This window comes from Typopeltis vanoorti, chromosome 5, assembly GCF_054136105.1.
Source record: "Typopeltis vanoorti isolate ZY-2024b chromosome 5, IOZ_Tvanoo_1.0, whole genome shotgun sequence".
Taxonomy (NCBI): Eukaryota; Metazoa; Arthropoda; class Arachnida; order Uropygi; family Thelyphonidae; genus Typopeltis; species Typopeltis vanoorti.
Window position 1 is genome coordinate 127,864,320 of NC_143553.1, and position 21,998 is coordinate 127,886,317.

At 35.9% G+C, this 21,998-nt stretch overlaps 1 protein-coding gene across 1 annotated transcript in view; it reads right to left on the reverse strand.

The window, feature by feature from the left end:
* htt (huntingtin) overlaps nt 1–21,998 on the reverse strand; it is a 1,164,033-nt gene that overhangs the window by 864,939 nt on the left and 277,096 nt on the right. Inside the window, exon 12 of the mRNA XM_090393484.1 lies at nt 4,754–4,985. Within this exon, the coding sequence (XP_090249610.1) occupies nt 4,754–4,985 (232 nt within the window). The remainder of the gene's footprint in view (nt 1–4,753; nt 4,986–21,998) is intronic.

Sequence of the window (21,998 nt, forward strand, 5' to 3'; positions counted from 1 at the left end):
TTCTTGGCTGTTGGGCTGAAGGTCTGCAGATGTATGCCTCCCAAATTTGGGGCAATCGCATACATCCAAATTTGTTGAGGTTTGGAGAGTTTCTTAGGGCTGAGGCTGATTCCATAAATAGTCTTTCGAATTTGTATTTGCTACGGTGTATTACTGTAGCTTTCTTTCACCGTATTCTGTGGCGTGTATTCAGAGCAGCAAGACCAGAATGGCTGTACTTGTGAAACCGGATGTAGTCGTCCTTGTGTTCAGAAATTCTGATATTCGCTGTCCTGCCTGTTTGGCCAAAGTATGACAGTTTACAACTGCAAGGGACCTGGTATACACCAGGTAGGTCTAGGGGAAATGGTTGGTCTTTGGTGGAGCGGATAAGGGATGCCAATTTTCTGTAAGGCCTGTAACAGGAGGTGAGGTCATGTTTTTTTAAACTTTTGGTAATTTTTTCCGAGATGCCTTGGATGTAGGGAATGGTGATAGATTTAGAGTAATCTTTGTTGTGGGGGGGGGGGATCTGTGGTTTGTAGGTTTTAATATTTTTTGGATTTTTTCGGGGGGGGGGGGGGGGGGGGGGGTTAGCCATTAGCTGAGAAAGTGCTGAGGATGTGATTTAGTTCAGTGTGAAGGGCCATGCTGTTAGAACATGTGACCAAGTGTTTTGCATATATGCTGCGTAAAAGTAACATTTACTTACATCTGCATGAAGGTTTCTAATTCAGTGGCTGGTATGTTTAGAAGAAAGAATATGGACAGAAAAAATAACAGAAAAGAATCAATACGATCACTGTGAGGTTCCCTCTGCCAGGAATAGTTGCTCCACATGGAAGGGACCTACTCTGGCAACTTTCAATTACTATAGGTATATAACCTTTCATGAGCAAGATTCACATGAAGAAGCAGGTTGAAATATTATCTAATTCAGTTAATTTTTAATATTTCAGGTTTCTGAATGACTTTTCTATCTCAAAGCAATTTAGCGATTTTTCCCTAATTATTCCAGACATCCCCAAAATACCCATATCTTTAGATTTTATATTGTCATACCCTCTTCTCCATATTTAAGCATTATTATAGTCTCAACGTCTGTGCAGTTAGCCTAGTGGCTATGTGCTTCAGTCATGGACAGCGGTTTTTTTTCCACCAGTTTATCTGAGGTGTTTTTCATCCCACAAGCAGGCAAACCGGTCCCGCGAACACAGAGGCTATAGTACGGTCATAGCCTCTGTGTTCGCGGACACAGAGGCTATAGTACGGTCATAGGATATAGTACGGCAAGGAAGGCAACGGGAAACCACCTTGCTCATAATCATTTCCCTAGATGAAGGCATATATAGCTACCCCCAGACAGCCGTTAGGCTAAATACTATCAATCAAATAGTCTCAAAAGCATTTTGCCACATTCACAATATTTATCTTCAATATTCTTTCGAAAATCTTCCCACGAATTTTGTTTACCTGCTCTAACACTTAAGCTTTCCTAATATTTTCTAAATATTTTTGAAAAGCATATATTGACTTGTTTGTTATCAATTGTATGGGAACTTTCTGTATAATTTCTTCTTTTCATGGATTGTCTCTAACTTAGTGCCAATGAGTTCTTATTTTTCTGCCTTTGGGGTAAGGTGGTATAACACCGGGCAACTCATTGCAAAGGTGGAGCAAACTAACCCGGTGTTGTACCACCCTACCCCAGTCCTGAAGATACTTTCAGGTGCAAACTTTGTTTGCTCACACTTGGATAAAGGATTAAACTAAATTTATTATAAATAGTAATGAGAGATACAATAGAAGGCGAGGACTGGATAGGCTTACCATACGTCCCGGTTTGAAGGTATCGTCCCAACGTCCCGGCCAGTTTGTCATTTTATCCCGGTTATTTGGGAAAAATATAAAAGTGCAGAATATACACGCAGTACAAAAAGTGCAGCCTCGGAAAATGGCGATTAGGCAACATGAATACCGCACTTTGACTCTGGCCTGTACGCTGCGTCGCAAGTCATTGTTGAGCATGTGCAATCTTAGTTGAGTTTAGATTGCGAGTCGGTGTTTCTTTTCGGCGTGTTGTTTTTGATTTTTTTTACTTCATCAAATTAATTTAACCCCAAAATGTAAAAAAGAGACTGTGTGTTTATGGATGAATTAAAAAAGGATTATCCATTTTTGAAAAAGGTTTGTAGTCATATTGGCAAAGTGAAATGGGAACAGTGCTCTTCAGAATTTTCTGTGGCTCATGGTGGGCATTTGGACATAAAAAATCACTTGACATGTGCAAAACATAGGGCTAGTCTAGCAGCAGCAGCAGGAACTTCCTCAGAGATATTGTCATATTTTAAAGGTGCCGATCCAAGTGACAAAGAATTTTTAATAGCTGCTAAAGAAGCAACTTTTGCATTTCATGTTGCTATTCACAATCTCAGCTTTAAGTCTGCTGATTGTTCATCTAAATTGATATCAAAGATTTTTGAAACAAAGTTTAGATTGGGTAGAACAAAATGTGAAGCTGTCACTGTTAATGTGATTGAACCACTGTTGTTTCAGTAACTTTGTGAAGATTTAAACAAAACAAATTTTGTGACGATATCAATTAATTCTTCCAACAGGAAAGAAATTAAAACTGTGCCATGTGTTGTGCGGAATTTTGCACCAGATTGTGGAGTAAAAGTTAAACTTTTAGACTTTCAATCAGTTCCCAGTGAAACTGCAGAAATACTGACAAACCATTTAATGTCAGTTATGAAAACTCATAATATAACAAAAAAAATTATTGGATTTTGTGGAGATAACTGCAATACCAATTTTGGGGATGTAAAAAGGAGAGGAGAAAATAATATTTACAGTCAATTGAAGAAGGAACTAGGAAGAAATATTGTGGGCATTGGTTGCAGTGCTCACATCGTTCACAACTGTCTTCAAACTACAGTTGATGTTCTACTTATTGAAATAGAAGCTTTAGTAGTCAAAATTTATAAATATTTCCACATTTATACAGTTTGAGTCACTCAACTAAAAGCGATCTGTTAATTTGTAGATGTAGAGTATAAAAAGGTTCTTCAACATGGCAACGCCCATTTTCTTTCACTACTTCCAGCTATTGACAGAATACTTGAAATCTATGAGGGACTGAAATCATATTTTATTTTACAAGAATCCAGTGATGATAAAACAGTTCTTTGATAATGATTGTGGTGAAATGTATTTGTGGTTTGTGCACAGGCAACTCAAATTGTTTAACAAATCTATCTTGATTATGGAAAGTACAAAAGCGAGTGCAACAGATATTGTCATTGAACTTAGAAAATTAAAAACAAATCTTGAGGAAAGGCGTGATAATAAATTTATACCTCAAGAAGCAAAAAAGCTTTTTAGAATACTGGAAAATAATGGAAGTATTAATATTAATACAATACTACAAGAGTTTACAAAATTTTATGACCGATGTCTTTCTTACATTGAACTTTGGGAAAACAGTTTTGGTGGAGCAGAATCTTTTACTTGGATAAACAACAATGAATTAACTTTGTCAGAAATTGAAGCTTCAGGTGAAAAAATCAATGAAACTCTTGCAATAATGCAATAAACCATGGATGTTTGATGAAGTGGTGATTGCAAAAGCTTTTTGGTTGGCAAACTATGACATTTTGAAAAATACAAGTTGCGAAGAAAAATAGATACAACTATTCAGTCATTTCAAAGAAAATAACATTTCACTGCCCAATCTTGTCCAAATTATAGAATACATTTTCAGCCTGCCAGGCACATCTTCACCTGTTAAAAAGATATTCTCAATAATGAATAACATATGGTCTGAAGAAAGAGGTAGAATGGCTGAATCAACAGTAAAAGCTGTATTTTTTGTATTGCGCTGCAAACTTAATAGTGAACTAAATTGTAGTGAATTTTTCTACGCGATTAAAAATAACAAAGAAATTTTAAAGAAAGTTCACACTAGTGATAAATATTAATAACTTTTTAATAATAAGTTATGTTCAGTTAAGAGTAATTAAAATTATTACTACGAAAATGTTGTTTTTTGTTAACCTCTCCGTTATTTAGCCTTGTGAATCATAAGTACTTAACGTAGAAGACGTTACTTTCTGTTTTGAGCAAACTCTCAAAAATGTCCCGGTTTGATAAAAAAATTTTATGGTAAGTCTAGGACTAGGCATTAAATCATATGCCAGTCATCTCCATATACCCTATAAGCAATGCATACATCTTCTCCCAGTTATGTAGCTTCAACATTCAATCCATATGTCCCCAAGATCCTGCAATATCAAAAGACAGAATAAATGGGGGAATAGGTGTAATTTAAAAAAGTCAAATAGCCTGGAAATATTGATTCTAAATATTAAATAAAATGAAACATATTGCAAGAAACATATTATCAGATTTATTTAAATAAAAGATATCAATAAATGTAATAATTTTGTTGTTAATAAAACTGTGGCATTTATAATTTTTTTAAAAAAAAAAATTCTCAGATTTTAAAGAAAGGGGTCCAAAATTTTGAATTCCTTTCTTTAAATTTTTTTATTCTTTTCCTGAAAATTCAGCATACACAGCATAACCTTTCTTTCCAGATTTATCTGGAAAGAAAGGTTTTGAATGCAGAATACTTTCCATTGGCAATATAAAGCAGCACAGTTATTCATTCATTTTTGTTTGCAGTGTATCTCATTCTATCAGATCTTAAGGATAGTAAAGCAAATGTAAATCAAAAATGAACAATTTCTGATATAGACTTATTAAAAGTTACCTTTATTCTCCTCAGAATTATCAGATTTATTTAAATCAAGGAAGAAAGCTTTAGGATAAAGAACAAATACTCCACTCAGGCAGTTTAAGGCTAATGACTTTACACTTATTCGTACATTTCTGTCTGGCATTAATCCATCTTTAGATCCAGTTAAAAGAAAAGAAGAGCTTAAAAGTCGAGTACAGTATTTTAATGGAATATCAACATCCAAGAAAGAACCAATATTCCCAACCTGAAAATATTAGCGAATCAGTGAGCAAATTCTGGGTAAAATTATATGAAATATACAGGTTATAAAAACATTTCTTTCATGGGTTATGAAAGAAATTTTATCATAATCCATGTTATTATATTAACATACATTTGCAGTTCTTGAAAGAACGTGAACATACATTCTAGATTTTTAAGAGCATATCAGTATATACATGCTGTTTCTGATTTTGACTATCAGACTAACATAGTAAATTATTAAAGACAGACAAGATCATTCAGACACTCTCCATATTGCTGCCTCCACATGCAGCCCAGAGTGCAACAAACAGGCAGACTTATGTTTAGTTACATACAAGATAGCACCTACAGAAAGATTAACTGAAGAGCCAAATTTCTGGTATCGGAGGAACTACTTGCTCCTACACTCCCCCAAAATGTATGTTTTTATGGTATGAGACAAATAGGTACCTCTGTTGAGCATCTTTAGTACAGGCATGGTTTCTTGCAAAGCGGCAGTGTGAATATGCTAAGTCATTTGATAGAAATTCATACGCCACACATAGCATGTTTCATTTCAACCAGTGCCATCTTTAAATCTTATTCCTTCAACAAATATTCACCATTACTGCACAATGAACACAAACACTGTACATCATATATTCTCTACATGAATGAGATTTTAGAGAAGATTTTCAAACAAAATGGATTCTCTATCTCACACAATGTGTGCCAAGGAGTTTCTGAAAGCAAGACTTCATCGAATACTATCAATTTTCCATCAGCTTCTCTGTGCAAACCACATTCACCAGATTGTGAACCTATTTTCTAGTGATGAAGCTAAATGAGGTTTCAAGAGATCTTGCATTTAATAATTTGCAAAAAGTACCATCTTTGAAGCAAGCTAGAGCTTGTTACAAAGCATGGCATTATCTTAACACTAAGCATTATGTATATCTTAACATGGCATTATCTTATCTTAACACTTTGTAACAAGCTAGAGCTTGTTACAAAGCATGGCATTATCTTAACACTAGCAAGAGAACAAACCATACGTAACACTGTAAATGCTGATATGCTCATAGATATCATCATTATAAATCACATTTTTCCCCCCTCTCTTTGTGTTGTTTATACCGTGAAGCACTATTATGAATAATTTAAAGCTATTAAAATATTTTGATAACTTTTTAACTAATTACACTTAATTACATTTGGACAAAAACTGTTTAAAAATTTAGTTAAATTAAAACTCTCATATACTATTTTATCTTTTTTTTTAAAGATTATTATTCACCACTAAAAGTATGATGTTCACTATTTTATCAATCTATTATGAGAATATTCATTTGGTAAATGAGCATGTGTTAACTGAATATGAAAAGTATCCTATATAAATCCCCCCTATGAAATCTGTAAAACATATCAATAGAAAACATTCTATATTTCATTTCTCTGCAACAGAAGTTACATACACATACAGAAATCAGAAATAAAATTGAGATAATACATTTCAGAATATGCATCGATATGTATGTGCTTCTCATCCCACTATATACCATTATAGAAAACAAATACACTGGTGTCCAAAACCTAACAACAAACACTATTTATAAGATTACAACCGCAAATTCAGACAAATCGACTTGTGGCAATTTTCATAAGCTACGATGTTGAGTAGAAAGTGGGTGTGCATTCAAATTTTCGAATAATGCGCAAAGGGGTCACATGGTAGCACTCAGCAGGATAAAAGGCAAAAAGGCTGTGTTAAGCAAATTGTGCTTGAAAAAAGCTCTTTTCGTGAAGGAATAAAGTTGCAAACTTGAATGTCTTGTAACGTCTCAAAGACAACACATAGATGATTTCACATGGGGGAAGAATTATTGGGAAGCTTCAAGAAGGCTACAGAATTACTGATATTGCCAGAGAGTTCAACATAGTGTTATATTCAGTTCTAGGCAGAGAGGGTGACCTCAGAAGAGGTCACCCTCTTTCTACCATGGAGCATGAAGATAGATTTTTGGTTATAATAGCAAAAGATAATCAAGGCACCATGGCAAGTCAGCTCCATTCAAGCACAGGTATGCAGATATCTCAACAAACTGTGGCAAGATATCTGTGACAAACAGATCTATATGCTTGTAGCCTGTGTCCCTTTATCCACAGCCCATTGTAGAGTACATTTTCAGTGATGTTGTATCCATAAAATTTGACAAGACACCAATGGATTAAATGTGCTCTTTACTGATGAGAGTCATTTTACTCTTTCCTCTGATTCTAGATGACACTTGATCAGTGAAAGTGGTACTGCTCACCATCGTGAGTGAGAATGTTCTTGAAAGGGATAGACACAGTGATACTGGGGTCATGGTATGGGGAGGCATTATGCTTAATGGATGCACCGAGCTACAAGTGCTGGAAAAAAGGGACTATGACTGGAGAATGATACTGCAATGAAATTCTTCAGCATCGAGTTCGAATGTTCCATGGTGCTGTTAGGTGAAGAATTCATTTTTATGAATGACAATGCTACTTCACATCATACACGAGCATTGGAGATACTTCAAATCAAGTGGCCAGCACACTCCCCAGATTACAACCCAAAAGAACACATTGGGATACAATAGAGAGATACATTGTTCCTCGAAATTCCCCTTCAGAAAAAATAAGGCCTTTTCCTTACTCTGAAGGAGGAGTGGGCCAGTTTGCCTCAAGAACTCCTTGATCATTTGGTGTTAAGCATGATACGATGTCGTGAGAGCTACATAGCAGTTTGGATAGATATATTGCATACTGAAATGTTTCTCCTCATAGTTTTCTGTAAGCACTGTACATTAATTCCTTAACTACATCCAAAGAAACTTTGTCGCTTTTGCCAAAAACTTATTGCAATTTAATTTGTATGAAATTTATAACACATTTGTGTAATATAATTTATTAGTATGCTGGCAATACAGGATAATTTTATCCATGGACAAATTATAAATTTGTCCATAGATAAAAATGTAGTTCATCCTTAGTGTACATATCCCTAGAGTCAACTGTTAATCTGTATACTGTTGACTTTAGGGATATATGTTTGGCAAATTATTTATTAACAACACATGGAAAACTTAGACTTCAAAAAAGATATTATCACAGGTTGCCAGAAAATGTGACACATTGATGGACCTTATCACTCAAAATGAACTGTAGGCAACAATATTAACCTAAAAATGTGAGGAGAGCATATCAGGCAAGTAACGTACTGGAAGTCCAGAAAGCTAATGTCAATGGACCAAAGGGTTCTCAGAGAGGAAAAGAAATCTTGTCATGTAAACAAACCAAGAGTTCAAAAAGTCTACAGATTAACAGTAGGACACTACATAAAGTGCTACACAGTCTCAATTTATACAAAAGAATAATTGTCCATAAGCAAAACATAAAATCTAGCAATCAACAAGCACAAACTATATTCACATATCAAACTTCAGAACCATGGAAGTCTGTGATATGAACTGATGAATCGTACTACATCCTTTTCAAATCAAATGAGAGAGTGATAGCATGGAAGATGGCTGCAAACATTATAATCAAGCACAGAATATCAACCATCCTATCTTCCCTGAAAATATTAAACCCTTCACATTCTATCCTTGTAACTGCATCATCTGCTGTTAACCAAGACTCACTAATGCATGTAACTTTTGGCAAGGTTGCACTAACCAGTGCCAAAAACTCCTCCATCTTGTTCCTGATATATTTCTGGCATTAGTATATAGAAATTGCAGCATCCCTTTAGGGCTCCACCATCTTTACTTTCTGAATTGACCACCCTATTCAATATTTTTGCTTGAGAGACTATTTACTTGGTCATTCACACCCTCACTCACCTCATGGGTGCCTTTACATAAACTCACCTGCTTCCACCCTAACTGCTTAAGTTTCACTGAACTGCACTTCAGCATGCTCAGTGAACAAAGCTCTCTAGACACCTAACACCAAACCAGATGTAGTCCATCAGCACTGTACAAATCCTTTCCATCAAATACAGACCACAGGTCCACAAATCCTACATTATCCTTTCTGCACAACCTACATATAGACATTAGCTAGCAATGCCCTCCTCCTCAGTTCGCCTTTATCATAGCATGGTAGAAGATTACAATCTTCACCTAATATCTTGAATTTTTGCACCAGGGAAATACAATTTTGTCACACTTTCATTAAGTACTCCCCTGATCACTGAGTCTCTATAAATAATTTTCTCCTTAACTTGTTTTTTTTTTTTTTTGCTCGGTCTTTATTACTACTCTGGACCACTTGTGTCTTTCTCTTCTTGGTCCTGCTAAGTTCTTGCTGATTCTGCAATTTTTCAATTTCACACTTTGTCCTGTGAAGCAATAACATTCGAGCTTGCTATTTCTTTATTAATGTCCATTTTGTTCCCCCTGTATTTTTTCTGCCACATGTTCAACATTAATAACATCATTTTCCATCCTACATTGGTATTGTCCACTCTACTGACACCCATCACTCATTAAAGTTAATCTTCCATAGTCATTCTTCCTCTTACTTGCCACATAACAAAAAAACTCTTTGGGATTTCCTGACAGCTGTCAAGCTTTACGAGAATACAATACAGAGCTTATAAGAATACAATCCATGGCATCTCCAAGTTACCATAGCTTGCACTACTTAAAAGATATGAGCATTGCCCAAGTGAAGTGACACTTGGAAACCTTTATCAAGTGCACTAATAAAAGGCGAATATATGGACGCTTGGACAGTGCTCATGTCTTTTAAGTAGTGCAAACTAAGGCAACTTGGGGATGCCAAGGATTGTATTCTCGTAAGCTCTCAGGTGAACTTACGAAATTTTCATAGTTTCTAAAAACATTCAGCTTTGAAATAAAGTTGGATCTAAAATCTACTTTGCCTATGTAATTTTACATCACCGAACTGAAGCCTTTTGGCTCTTTTTTTAGTCTATTATTATAATTTAATGTTAGATTCTATCAGTCCTTTTTTTTTTATGGAAAACAGTAAGTGCCCATATGCATTCTTTGATAAAAGAAAAAGTTGAATAAAATGATAGAACTTCCATATGTTACATTTCACTATTAATACCATCCAAAAAAAACAGCACTGGATTATATTAATATTTTTTTCATCATCATCAAATTCCTGATAAGTACTGTCCTATCAGGAATTTGATGTACAGGATGATTATGATAGTAGTACAAGAAAAAGTTACATCATTACTAACTTCTGATCAACAATTTTCCTCCAAATTAATCTGATATCTGTCAAGACTCAACATTATCAGGTCTTTTCTGTCTTTTAAGGCACTTTTTACTATATCAATCCATCTACATCTTGGTCTTCCTAGGGGTATTTTTCCTCCTTCCTGGCAAAGGAAGGAAGAAAAATATGTTTTGCTAATCTTTTCTCTCCATTCTGTTTAAGTGACCATACTACCCGAGATTTTGGCTCTACTAATACATTCCTGAATGCTAACAATGGCAAGTTCTTTCCTAATTTCCTCATTTTTTAATACTGCCATTGATGCTATCTGTTCACGCCACTAATCATTCGCAGAACTCTCATATCAGAGGTCTCCAGTCTTTGATCAAGTGTTTTATTTCTAACCAAGCTTTCAGATCCATAAGTTAAAACTAGTTTGAACACTGCCTTGCATACAACTAATTTAGTGTTTTGCCTAATTTCTTTCTTGTTCCATATAAATTTATTCAGTTGACTCTATACCATACCATGACTAAAAATTGTGCCTAAATAGCTGAAATCTTTTACTTGTTCTACAGTTGTCTATTCAGGATACAGTTGACGTTTTCAATGTTTCTGCCTATTTTCATTTTCAGAAGCCAAATCTAGTAACTGGGGAGGGGTTTGATTTGATCACAAAGCTTGACTTTGAAGCCAGAAACTGCTTCACGGACGGTGCACAGTGTCTTGGCATGTTGTAGTGTAACATAAAGCAATTGTTGCAGTGGAATAGTTCATTCCTGACACGTTGCATGAGGGAGTACAGACATTGCATTCCTCCTAATCCAACACAAATTCATTCCTAAGTGCATTGTTGTCCACTGTGGTGCACTCAGGAACAAATTTGCAGTGGATAATTCCAGCAGCATTGAAAAGAACAATGACCATTGTCATGAAGCGCAATTTATGCAACCTGACCTAGTTGTGCCAGGGAGAAGACGTTTCACATCATTCCATGCTCTGGCATTTCGTTTCCGGATCAAACTTGAAACACCAGCTTTCATCACCAGTGACAATTCTTTGCAATACATCATGATCTTGATCAACTGCATGGATGAAACTTTGACAACATGCAACCAGGTGCTCTCTCTGTTCATGTGTCAGTGTGTGTGTGTGTGGCACAAACCTCAAACAAATCTTCCTCTTGTGCAAATCACTTTTTAAGATTAATCTGCCGATTTTCTTACTGAACAGGCGAGTAGACTGGTGGTTATTCACCTGTCACGAGCAACAATATCACTAGCTTTCACCACATTTTCATTGCAGAAATTGGTCATCCACAGTGTGGTTCATCCTCCAGGGACTCCCTCCCCTCTTTAAACACTGAAAACCAACAGAACACCTGCGCACAACTCAGACAGTCATCATCGTAAACTTTTTTTTTAGGTCTTGGTACACTTCTATAGCAGTTTTTTCTAATTCACAGTAAAATTTTATTACAGCTCTTTGTTCCATGATGCAACTTTTGACACACTCCAGAAGATCTGGAAGATCTGTAGGTTGTAAAGATAATCCTGAAATTTCATTATTAAAATCTATTGAATTTTTTTATGAAGGAAGCAGAATTTTCAGTACACGTAGGTAAGTTTTCTAATAAGTATTGATGTATTCTCACTCTTTACAAATATCCCTCTGACGATATAATTGAATTGCTTCATAAAGACTTTCCTCCAGAAATTGTAAAATTATTTGACTTTGTCATTAATTCAGGACACTTTAGATGCCAGAACATACTGAATAAACAGATAGAGAGAACAGATATGGGGTCTCCCCTTACCCCAAATCTAGCCAATTACTTTATGGAACATTTTGAACAACATATTCTGGAAGTTTTTTCACCTAAACATATACATTATATACATATCTGTACCAAACATTGGTTTGGTACAGATATGTTGATAATGTATTTGATGTATGGAACTCTTCCTTGTCTGATCTTCATGAATTTCTTGAAAAATATTAATTCAATAAACATAAGAATCAAATTTACCCTGGAAGTAGAAGACAACAATTATCTTCCTTTTCTGGATGTTCTCATTCTACATCAACCAAATGGTAGGCTACAGTTCTCAGTATATAAAAAACCAACTCATACTGGTAAATACATTGATTCTAACTCTCATCATCACCTTGTCAGAAATATTGTGTAATCCAATCCTTAGTCGACATAACTCATAAAATTTGTTCTACAGATTCTCTTCTAAACAAAGAACTGTTTATTATCAGAACACTACCTTTATTGCTAATGGCTATAATGTAAAAACTATCAAAAAATAATCAATACTATGGCCATCATCCTAACCTGCTTCAAGAAGAAATTACCAGAATTGGAATTGAATAGTGTGTTAAAAGGACTTTCAGAAAAAATAGCAAGATTACTTCGACATATTAACATATAAGTCGCTTTCCATCCAGTTTGCAAACTTAATACATTCCTTATCTCACCTAAAGACAAATATCCTCCTCTTTCTAATCCTGGAGTTTACAGAATCTCCTGCTCTTGTGGCTTACGTTATTATGGACAAACTGGTCAATCTCCACAAATTGATCTTAAAGAACATCAGGAATACATTTTTCTTAAAGAACCCAACAAATCTGGTTTAGCAAGCCATGCATTAACTACGAAACACAGGATTCAATGGAGCAAAACCAAAATGTCATACAAAAGTTACTTTCTTCCGGAAAGACTCTATAAAGAAAGCTGCGAAGCACACATTCACAACCAGGACCGAACTTATGCACAAGAGCACAAGGCTCTAGCTGAGAGCCCCGAAAAATTAGAGCCAATTTAAGAGCTCAAACAATGAGGAGCCCAGAGCACTCTAGTACCTCAGGCCTCACCCATCTCAGGAAAAGGGTAAGTACAGCCCTGTTCACAACCCAAGCCGAACAAAAGCGATTGCCTAAAATTTTCTCAATTTTGGGAAGTTATATTAACTAATACTCACCATTCACATGTTCCTTAATTTGTAATTAATTTTTCTATATGTTTAAAAATAATTTATTAACTAAATTAATTTACTGTAATTTATTTTGAATTATTAATGCAGATGGAGCAATTTCCTGCAGCTGATAGTGTACATAACATCACATGCTTTCAATTAAATTGTTGTTCTTGTTAGTGTTTTTCTATATTAACAATTGCTTTGAAACTTAGCCAAAAATTTTACAAATAAAGAACACCACGGTGGGCAAGAAGTTAAAATAGCAGTCCTGGTAAAGAAGAAAGCAAACCAAAATTTCCTAACAATTAAGTTGGCAGATACCCTATGTGGTGAAGTTGTCTGCAAGGATAGAAAAATAAGAACACCACGGTGGGCAAGAAGTTAAAATAGCAGTCCTGGTAAAGAAGAAAGCAAACCAAAATTTCCTAATAATTAAGTTGGCAGATACCCTAAAAGAATACAAAGAAAAATGTAAAAGAGCCAAGCTGTGTGTAAAAGTAGCTAAACAAAAGTCATGGAAAGACTTTGGTAAAAATATAGAAAATAAATATCAGGGAAGTGGCAAAATGTTCTGGAGGCTATTGGAGAACTTAAAAATGAAGGAAAGAGTACTGTAAAAGGAATCAAAGATGATCAAGGTGACATGGAAACTGAAGACAAAGATATATTAGATGTGTCTGAAGTAATTACTTTGAAAGACTGTTAAACAAACCAAGCAGTGACAGAACCATACTAGAAAATTTTCAGAAAAAGGAATGCAAAGAGGAGTAAATATCAATACTTGAGATAGAAAACGCTATCAAAATCTTGAAATGTGGAATAGATGGTAGCTGGAGTAGATGATATTCAACCAGAAATGCTTAAGTATGGAGGTATAAAAGTTTTGCAGTGGCTACACGGCATAATTCAGAGGGACTGGTCAGATTGGAGTCAAGTTCTCATAGTATCCATCTACAAAAAAGGGAATAAAACTAAAAATGTGAGAATTATAGAGAAATTTTGTTTATTATTTTAACGGTATAATAGAACACAGAAACTAAGTAAATAATTAATTTATTAACTTGATGCTGATATTTCGCTGGTATTATAACCAGCATCTTCAGAGCACAAAAACACTGTTTGTCACAATACGCGAGACTAAAACAACATGGTGTATATTAACAAAATTGTAGCAGCAACACAAAGACAATTTATATGGGTTTCTGTGTAGTACTTTTGTGTTTTTCCAGTTGATCCTGTGTGCAGGGGTATCCAGAGCATGGTCTGCTAGGCCCGACTTCCCATAATGATATTTCCGGACGTATCGTTTATGTTCGCTGATGCGGATATTCACAGTTCTTTTTTTTTTTTTTTTTTTTTTTTTTTTTTTTTTTTTTTTTTTCAGATAGAGGGCGCCAAAATCAGGACTCTAGTCTTTGTGTTGCTGCTACAATTTTGTTAATATACACCATGTTGTTTTAGTCTCGCGTATTGTGACAAACAGTGTTTTTGTGCTCTGAAGATGCTGGTTATAATACCAGCGAAATATCAGCATCAAGTTAATAAATTAATTATTTACTTAGTTTCTGTGTTCTATTATACCGTTAAAATAATAAACAACATGTTCGACGAACACATAAGTCTGTCCACACGTTTAAGGATTCTTCACGGAGACGATATCGTACGCAAGACACGACGATATGGTAAGTGGAAGTTGAAATTGGCGCGGCAACTAAACAGGTTAGCCTTCTTAAAGAGGTGCCGAGACACCAAATTAATACCGAACTGTTTTAAAATCAAAAACAAGTTCCACTCGGCCAAAGCCCAACGCATCTATAAACGAGCGAGTGTAGCGCTTTTACGCGAACAAATTAACACCACTCGCCGGGAATTAGCACAAGCAAATACAACCATCAGCGCACTACGAGAATCACTGCATAATATTCTAAATACGGAACTTTGGCAGATCTTAGAGAACATCACCGACGCAACGGCAAAAAAAGAATTCGACAGAGTCAAAAACCGGCACCAAAAGAAGTTCGAAAATCTACAACAACGGAACACCATACAACGACCGCAATTACAACAAGACCTCGTCGTTGTGAATCTATCGTCACTCACCTTAAGCAAAGAAGCCACAACTGCTTTAAGTCGAGGGCACAACTTTACCATAACTCCCAAGCAAGTTCCAAAAGCCGAAATAATGGCGTCCATCGAACGAGGAATTTACGACCTGCCTCCAACAATAGCTAACAACATACGTTTAGATGTGGCCAACATCCTAATCAAGTCCAAGCCTCCAAAAAGTAATATCCCACATAAGGAATTCATGGCTATAAAAGAGCTACACAACAACAGCCAGATTACCATAACAAAAGCAGACAAAGGAAATGCAACCGTGGTGATGGACACAACTGAATATGAAAACAAAATGCACACACTATTACAAGATCAGTCAACATACAAAATTATAGATCGCAATCCCACCAACACACAAAAGAATAAGGCACGAAAATTATTAAAAAAAGTCACTTCCTGGCCCAAAGACACAGTTAACAAACTCAAACCCTTCCATGTTAGAACACCGAGGATCTATGGATCACCAAAAATTCACAAACCAGGCACACCCCTACGCCCAATTGTGGACAGTATAAATAGTCCCACATACAAACTGGCTAGACATTTAGCAAAGCTACTAGCCACTCTCACTAACAATTCTCCCTCCTTTATCAAAAATTCAGCACACCTAAAAAGCATCTTACAACACCTCACCCTAAAAAGCTCAGACTTAATAGTAAGCTTTGACATCACTTCACTATTCACAAATGTACCACTAATAGAAACCCTCAATCTACTGAAGTCACACTTCCCCCCTGATATATTTGAACTATTCAAATTCACAATACATGCAGGATATTTCACATGGAAAGGGAAAATATACAAACAAATTGATGGGACAGCCATGGGCTCCCCCCTTTCTCCCCCCCTAGCCAACTTTTACATAGAACACCTGGAAAAACAAGCAATCAATACAGCCACTCTCAAACCAACACTTTGGCTACGCTATGTTGATGATGTGCTTGCCATTTGGCCACATGGCCCTGAGACATTGAAAACATTCCTAGCACATTTAAATAGCCAACACCCAAAAATCCACTTTACTATGGAACCGGAAGCCAACAACTGTCTGCCCTTCCTGGATACACTCATTACACGTCTCCCAGATGGTTCCTTATCATTTTCAGTTTTCAGAAAACCCACACATACAGGCAGATACTTACACAAACAATCACACCATCATCCTTCTCAACAATATGGCATTTTAAAAACGCTAACCCATAGAGCGAGAGCAATCTGTTCAAATGACAAGGCTCTTACTGCTGAACTGACTCACTTACGCCACACCTTCTTGGCCAACGGCTACAATCCACAAAAAATAAACAAAATACTAAACACTCCTAAGAAACCCCTCCCACCATCCACCACAGAGAACTACAACAAAACAGTCACCATCCCTTACATTAAAGGCACATCCGAAAAGATCTCAAGAATTCTCATTAAACATAAACTACGCACTACATTCAGACCATGTAGCAAATTAGCCACCCTCATCCGCTCACCCAAGGACAGCATTCCTCCTTTATCACATCCAGGAGTCTACCAAGTACCCTGCTCATGCAATGAAGCCTACTACGGTCAAACAGGAAGAACTGTGAATATCCGCATCAGCGAACATAAACGATACGTCCGGAAATATCATTATGGGAAGTCGGGCCTAGCAGACCATGCTCTGGATACCCCTGCACACAGGATCAACTGGAAAAACACAAAAGTACTACACAGAAACCCATATAAATCAGAGAGATTGTTCTTAGAGGCGACAGAAGCCCTAAAACACACCCCAAATCTCAACAAATATGGCTGTATTAACTTGCCGAAGATCTGGGAGACAGTCATATTAAGGAAAAACTAACACTTTTCTAGGACTCTAGCAATATATGATAGCGGTTTTTTTTTTTTTTTTTTTTTTTTTTTTTTTTTTTTTTTTTTTTTCAGATAGAGGGCGCCAAAATCAGGACTCTAGTCTTTGTGTTGCTGCTACAATTTTGTTAATATACACCATGTTGTTTTAGTCTCGCGTATTGTGACAAACAGTGTTTTTGTGCTCTGAAGATGCTGGTTATAATACCAGCGAAATATCAGCATCAAGTTAATAAATTAATTATTTACTTAGTTTCTGTGTTCTATTATACCGTTAAAATAATAAACAACATGTTCGACGAACACATAAGTCTGTCCACACGTTTATAGAGAAATTTCTCTACTAAGTGTTCTGGGTAAGATTTATGCAAGAATACTTGAAAAGAGGTTGAGAAAGACTGTGATAAGAAATTTGGAGAATAACAAACTGGTTTCAGGACAAAGAGAGGTTGTCAAGATCAGATTTTCACTTGTCATATTCCCACAGTTTGAGAAATCGTGGGAATATGGCAGTATCTGTACTTGTAGGTTTGAAAAAGGCATACGACAAGGTGCCCAGAGAAAGGCTTTTCAAAACACTATAATTATATGTGGGGTGAATGAAACATTATACAGAGCAATACGTAGTCTACATTAAAGTTGTCAGTCAGCAGTTAGAAATGAAGGAAATACAGGAAGATGGTTTGATGTTAAATCAAGTGTAAGACAAGGATGCACATCATCGCCATTCTTATTCATCATTTATATGATCACATTATGAAAGAAAGTGGCATCAAACCTAATATTAGAATTGGAGATGTCAAACTTAGCTCTCTGCTTTATGCTGATGATGTTGTACTTCTAAACACATGCAGTGCAAGTCTCCAGGATTCACTAATTAAATTGAATAATTTAATATAGCTGTAACAAATTTGGCATGAAAATCAGCAATAAAAAAACAAAAACTATGAAAACAGGCAGGAGCAAAGAAAACTTCAGCTGCATTCTGAATGGAGATCCTACAGAACAAGTAAAATATTTCAGCTATTTAGGCACATTTTTTAGTTAAGATGGCAGATTAATTTGCTTATTCTGTTGCCTGTAAACAGACAACAGAATAAGCAAAGCTGTTATAGTGGATAGCCAGCTGAATAAGTTTATATGGAATAAAAGCAAAATAAGCCAAAGCACCAAACTAGCAGTATATAAGACCCTGTTCAAACCAATTTTAAGTTATGGATCTGAGAATTAGGTTAGAAATAAAGCACTTGATCAAAGATTAGAGACCACATATATGAGAGTTCTGAGAAAAATTAGGGGAGTGAACTGATAGCATCAGTGAAAGAATCATATTAAAAATGGAGATATTAGAAAGGAACTTGACATTATTAGCATTCAAGAATGTGTCAGCAGATCTAATCTAAGGTGCTATGGGCACTTAAATAAAATGGTGAAAAAACGGTTAGGCAAAACAGGTGCTTGATGCCAAGATGGCAAAAAGAGACCCAGAGGAAAACCAAGGTCTAGATAGTTTGATTTGGTCAAAAGTGCCTTAGAAACACAAAATGTGTTAGATATGACAATATTGGAATGCACACACAAGTAATAGATTGATTTGTAGGAAAGTTGTTGATAGGAGATTAATAATAATGTAAACTTAATTATGTAATGCTGATTATGATAATTATTAATCGACTTAAGGAATTCACAATGTACAATAGAATATAATTAAATTTTAATATATATTTCCAACATTTTGGCAACGTCACATTGCCATTTTCAAAGGAACTTACAATAAAGACACGTGCAGTAAATAAGGACAAAGCAGGAAGCTATCGTTTCTCCTAAAAGTCCAGATGGTGCCCCCTGGCCGTTGGGCTGAAGGTCTCATGTCTCCCAAATTTGGGGCAAGCTCATGCAACCAAATTTGTTGGCAGGTTTGGCATGTTTCTTAGGGCTGAGGCTGATTCCATGAAAAGTCTTTCAAACTTGAACTTGCTATGGTGTATTATTGTGGCTTTCTTCCACTGCATTCTGTGGCATGTATCCAGAGTGTGGTCTGCAAGACCAGAGTGACTATACTGGTGAAACCGGATGTAGTCCTTGTGTTCTGAAATTCTGATATTCTCTGTCCTGCCTGTTTGGCCAAAGTAGGACAGATTACAGTTGTCAGTAAACCACAACCCCCCCCCCTTCACAACAAGGATAACTCTAAATCCATCACCATTCCCTAGATCCAAGGCACCTCAGAAAAAATTACCAAAATCTTAAGAAAACATGACTTGACCTCTTGTTACAGATATAGAAAATTGGCATTTCTTATCTGCCCCACTAAAGACCAACCACTTCCCCTAGACCTACTTGGTGTATACCAGGTCCCATGCAGCTGTAAGCTGTCCTACTTTGGCTAAACAGGCAGGACAGAGAATATCAGAATTTCAGAACACAAGGACTACATCTGGTTTCACCAGTATAGCCACTCTGGTCTTGCAGACCACGCTCAGGATACATGCCACAGAATACGGTGGAAGAAAGCCACAATAATACACCGTAGCAACTTCAAGTTTGAAAGACTTTTCATGGAATCAGCCTCAGCCCTAAGAAACATGCCAAACCTCAACAAATTTGATTGCATGAGACTGCCCCAAATTTGGGAGACATACATCATGAGACCTTCAGCCCAACGGCCAAGAATACCTACATAACCCGCTAGGGGGCACCATCAGGACTTGTAGGAGAAACGATAGCTTCCTGCTTCGTCTTCATTTACTGTATGCAGTGCCTGCGTGCACGTGTCTTTATTGTAAGTTCCTTGAAAATGGCAACATGACGTCGTTGTGCCAAAATATTGGAAATATATATTAAAGTTTAATTTAATTATATTGTATTGTACGTTGTGAATTCCTTAAGTCAATTAATAATTATGTATAAAAAGGAATGATTATGATAATAATGTTGAAAATTAAATGTGATTCTGGTAATAATATTTTATGATAAACATATCCTTGTTATATTCCCACAATTTATGAACTATTTGTCTTAAAGCCAAAATCTGATCCTGAAAATCTCTAATTGCCTGAATTCAGCTTTTTCTTCACCAAGCTTCCCTTCCACAATTTTTTTTTAGCCGTTTTTCAAGAATGATTACATAAATCTTCCCAGGAACACTCAGTAGGGTGTTACCTCTATAATTCTCAGTTTTATTTATCATTTTTATAAATGGGTACTAAGAGAGCTCTGTTCCAGTCATCTGGAATTCGACCCTCTTACTAGGCTTTATGAATTATGCAATGCAACCACTGTAAAACTTTTATGCCTCCATATTTGAGATTTCTAGTTGAATTTCATCTACTCCAGCTGCCTTTCTACATTTCAGATTTTGATTTTTTCTACTTGAAGTATGGACATGTACTCTTTGACTGTATTCCTGTTGGGAGCTTTCTACCACCGTGCTGACACTGCTTGTTTCATTTAGAAGTCTTTCAGAAGAATTACTACAGACATCTAGAATATTATTATCTTTAGTTTAAACATTTAAAGATTAGGTAACATTTTTGTTATCTAATAAAATACAGTTTGCTCTGGTACTTTTTTTTAAAAGCTTCTCTGCTGATTAGCAGTCCTTTGTATTACAATCCTTTCTTACAATCCTTTGGCAGACATCACATAAGCAAGTAGGGTTTTTTCTTCCCAGAAACACAGATCTTTAAACATGCAACTCAAAAAAAAAATCAACTAGAATTTACACTAATTCAGACTTAATATATGCCTATTAGGCTTTAGAGCCATGACATGTGAGCGCTATTCTGTAATCTGAACGGTGCAATTCATTGACAGCTTGAGCTCACTATCAGCAATGGGTGAAGGCAAGAGACCAGCCACTCACAGATCCTTTAAAAAGTTAGGGCTTAAAGAAACTAGCATCAAACCATATACTGAAATAGAATTTATTTTATTCCTTACTTCAAGCAGATGACATCATGAAATTTTCAGTAGTTAGTCCAGAGAACAAGTTGTATTTATCTATATTTAGTCACAATTTTTAGTGAAGATGACAAGTTAGATATGGAATATAAATATTAGAATGAGTATGGCTGATGTGATATTTATTTATTTATTTCGGATGCGAACTACAGAAAATGTAAGAGCATGCATATAAATGATTAAATGCATACATTTAAAGAAATAGACATTAAAAGAATTGGAATTAAAAGCATACATTAAAAGACAAAAATACCACCTTGCATGAAATATTAAGTAAAAACATAAAATGTCAAATTTCACTCATCCAGTGACTAATATACTTTAAAGCTGCTTCATTACACTGCATTAAATCTTCTCGGGTACATATATTATTAATGTCTATTAAGCAGCATTGCAGAAGATGATCCATGGTTTGTGTTTCACCATATGAGCAGCTGTCATTATCTGTGTAGCCCCATCTGGCCATATTCTGCTTTGATCTGCCTATTCCGGAACGAAGTCTATTCAATGTCTTCCATCTTTGCCAGTCAAGATGAAAGCCAGGAGGAAGAGATTCGTTTAAGTTCAAAGCCTCTAGAGATTGTTCTTGCCATATTGTTAAACCTTGTAGCTTTTTATGGAATCAAACAACGGTTCCACTGAGTGAATAAAACTTTTCCTTGATCTTGGCCTCTTATGTACTGCAACATGTCCATACAAAGGATGCCGTTCATCATTTAGTTGTTGTTTCTGCTCATATCTACTCCATGTAATCCTCCTCACATCAGAAGGACTACACGGAGTAGTCCTTCTGATGTGAGGAGGTGCAATACTAGACAGTGAGTATAGATGGTCAATTTTTGTAGGCTTAAGGCAGCTGGCAATGTGCTGACATGTTTCATTAAGAACCTTAGCAATAATTT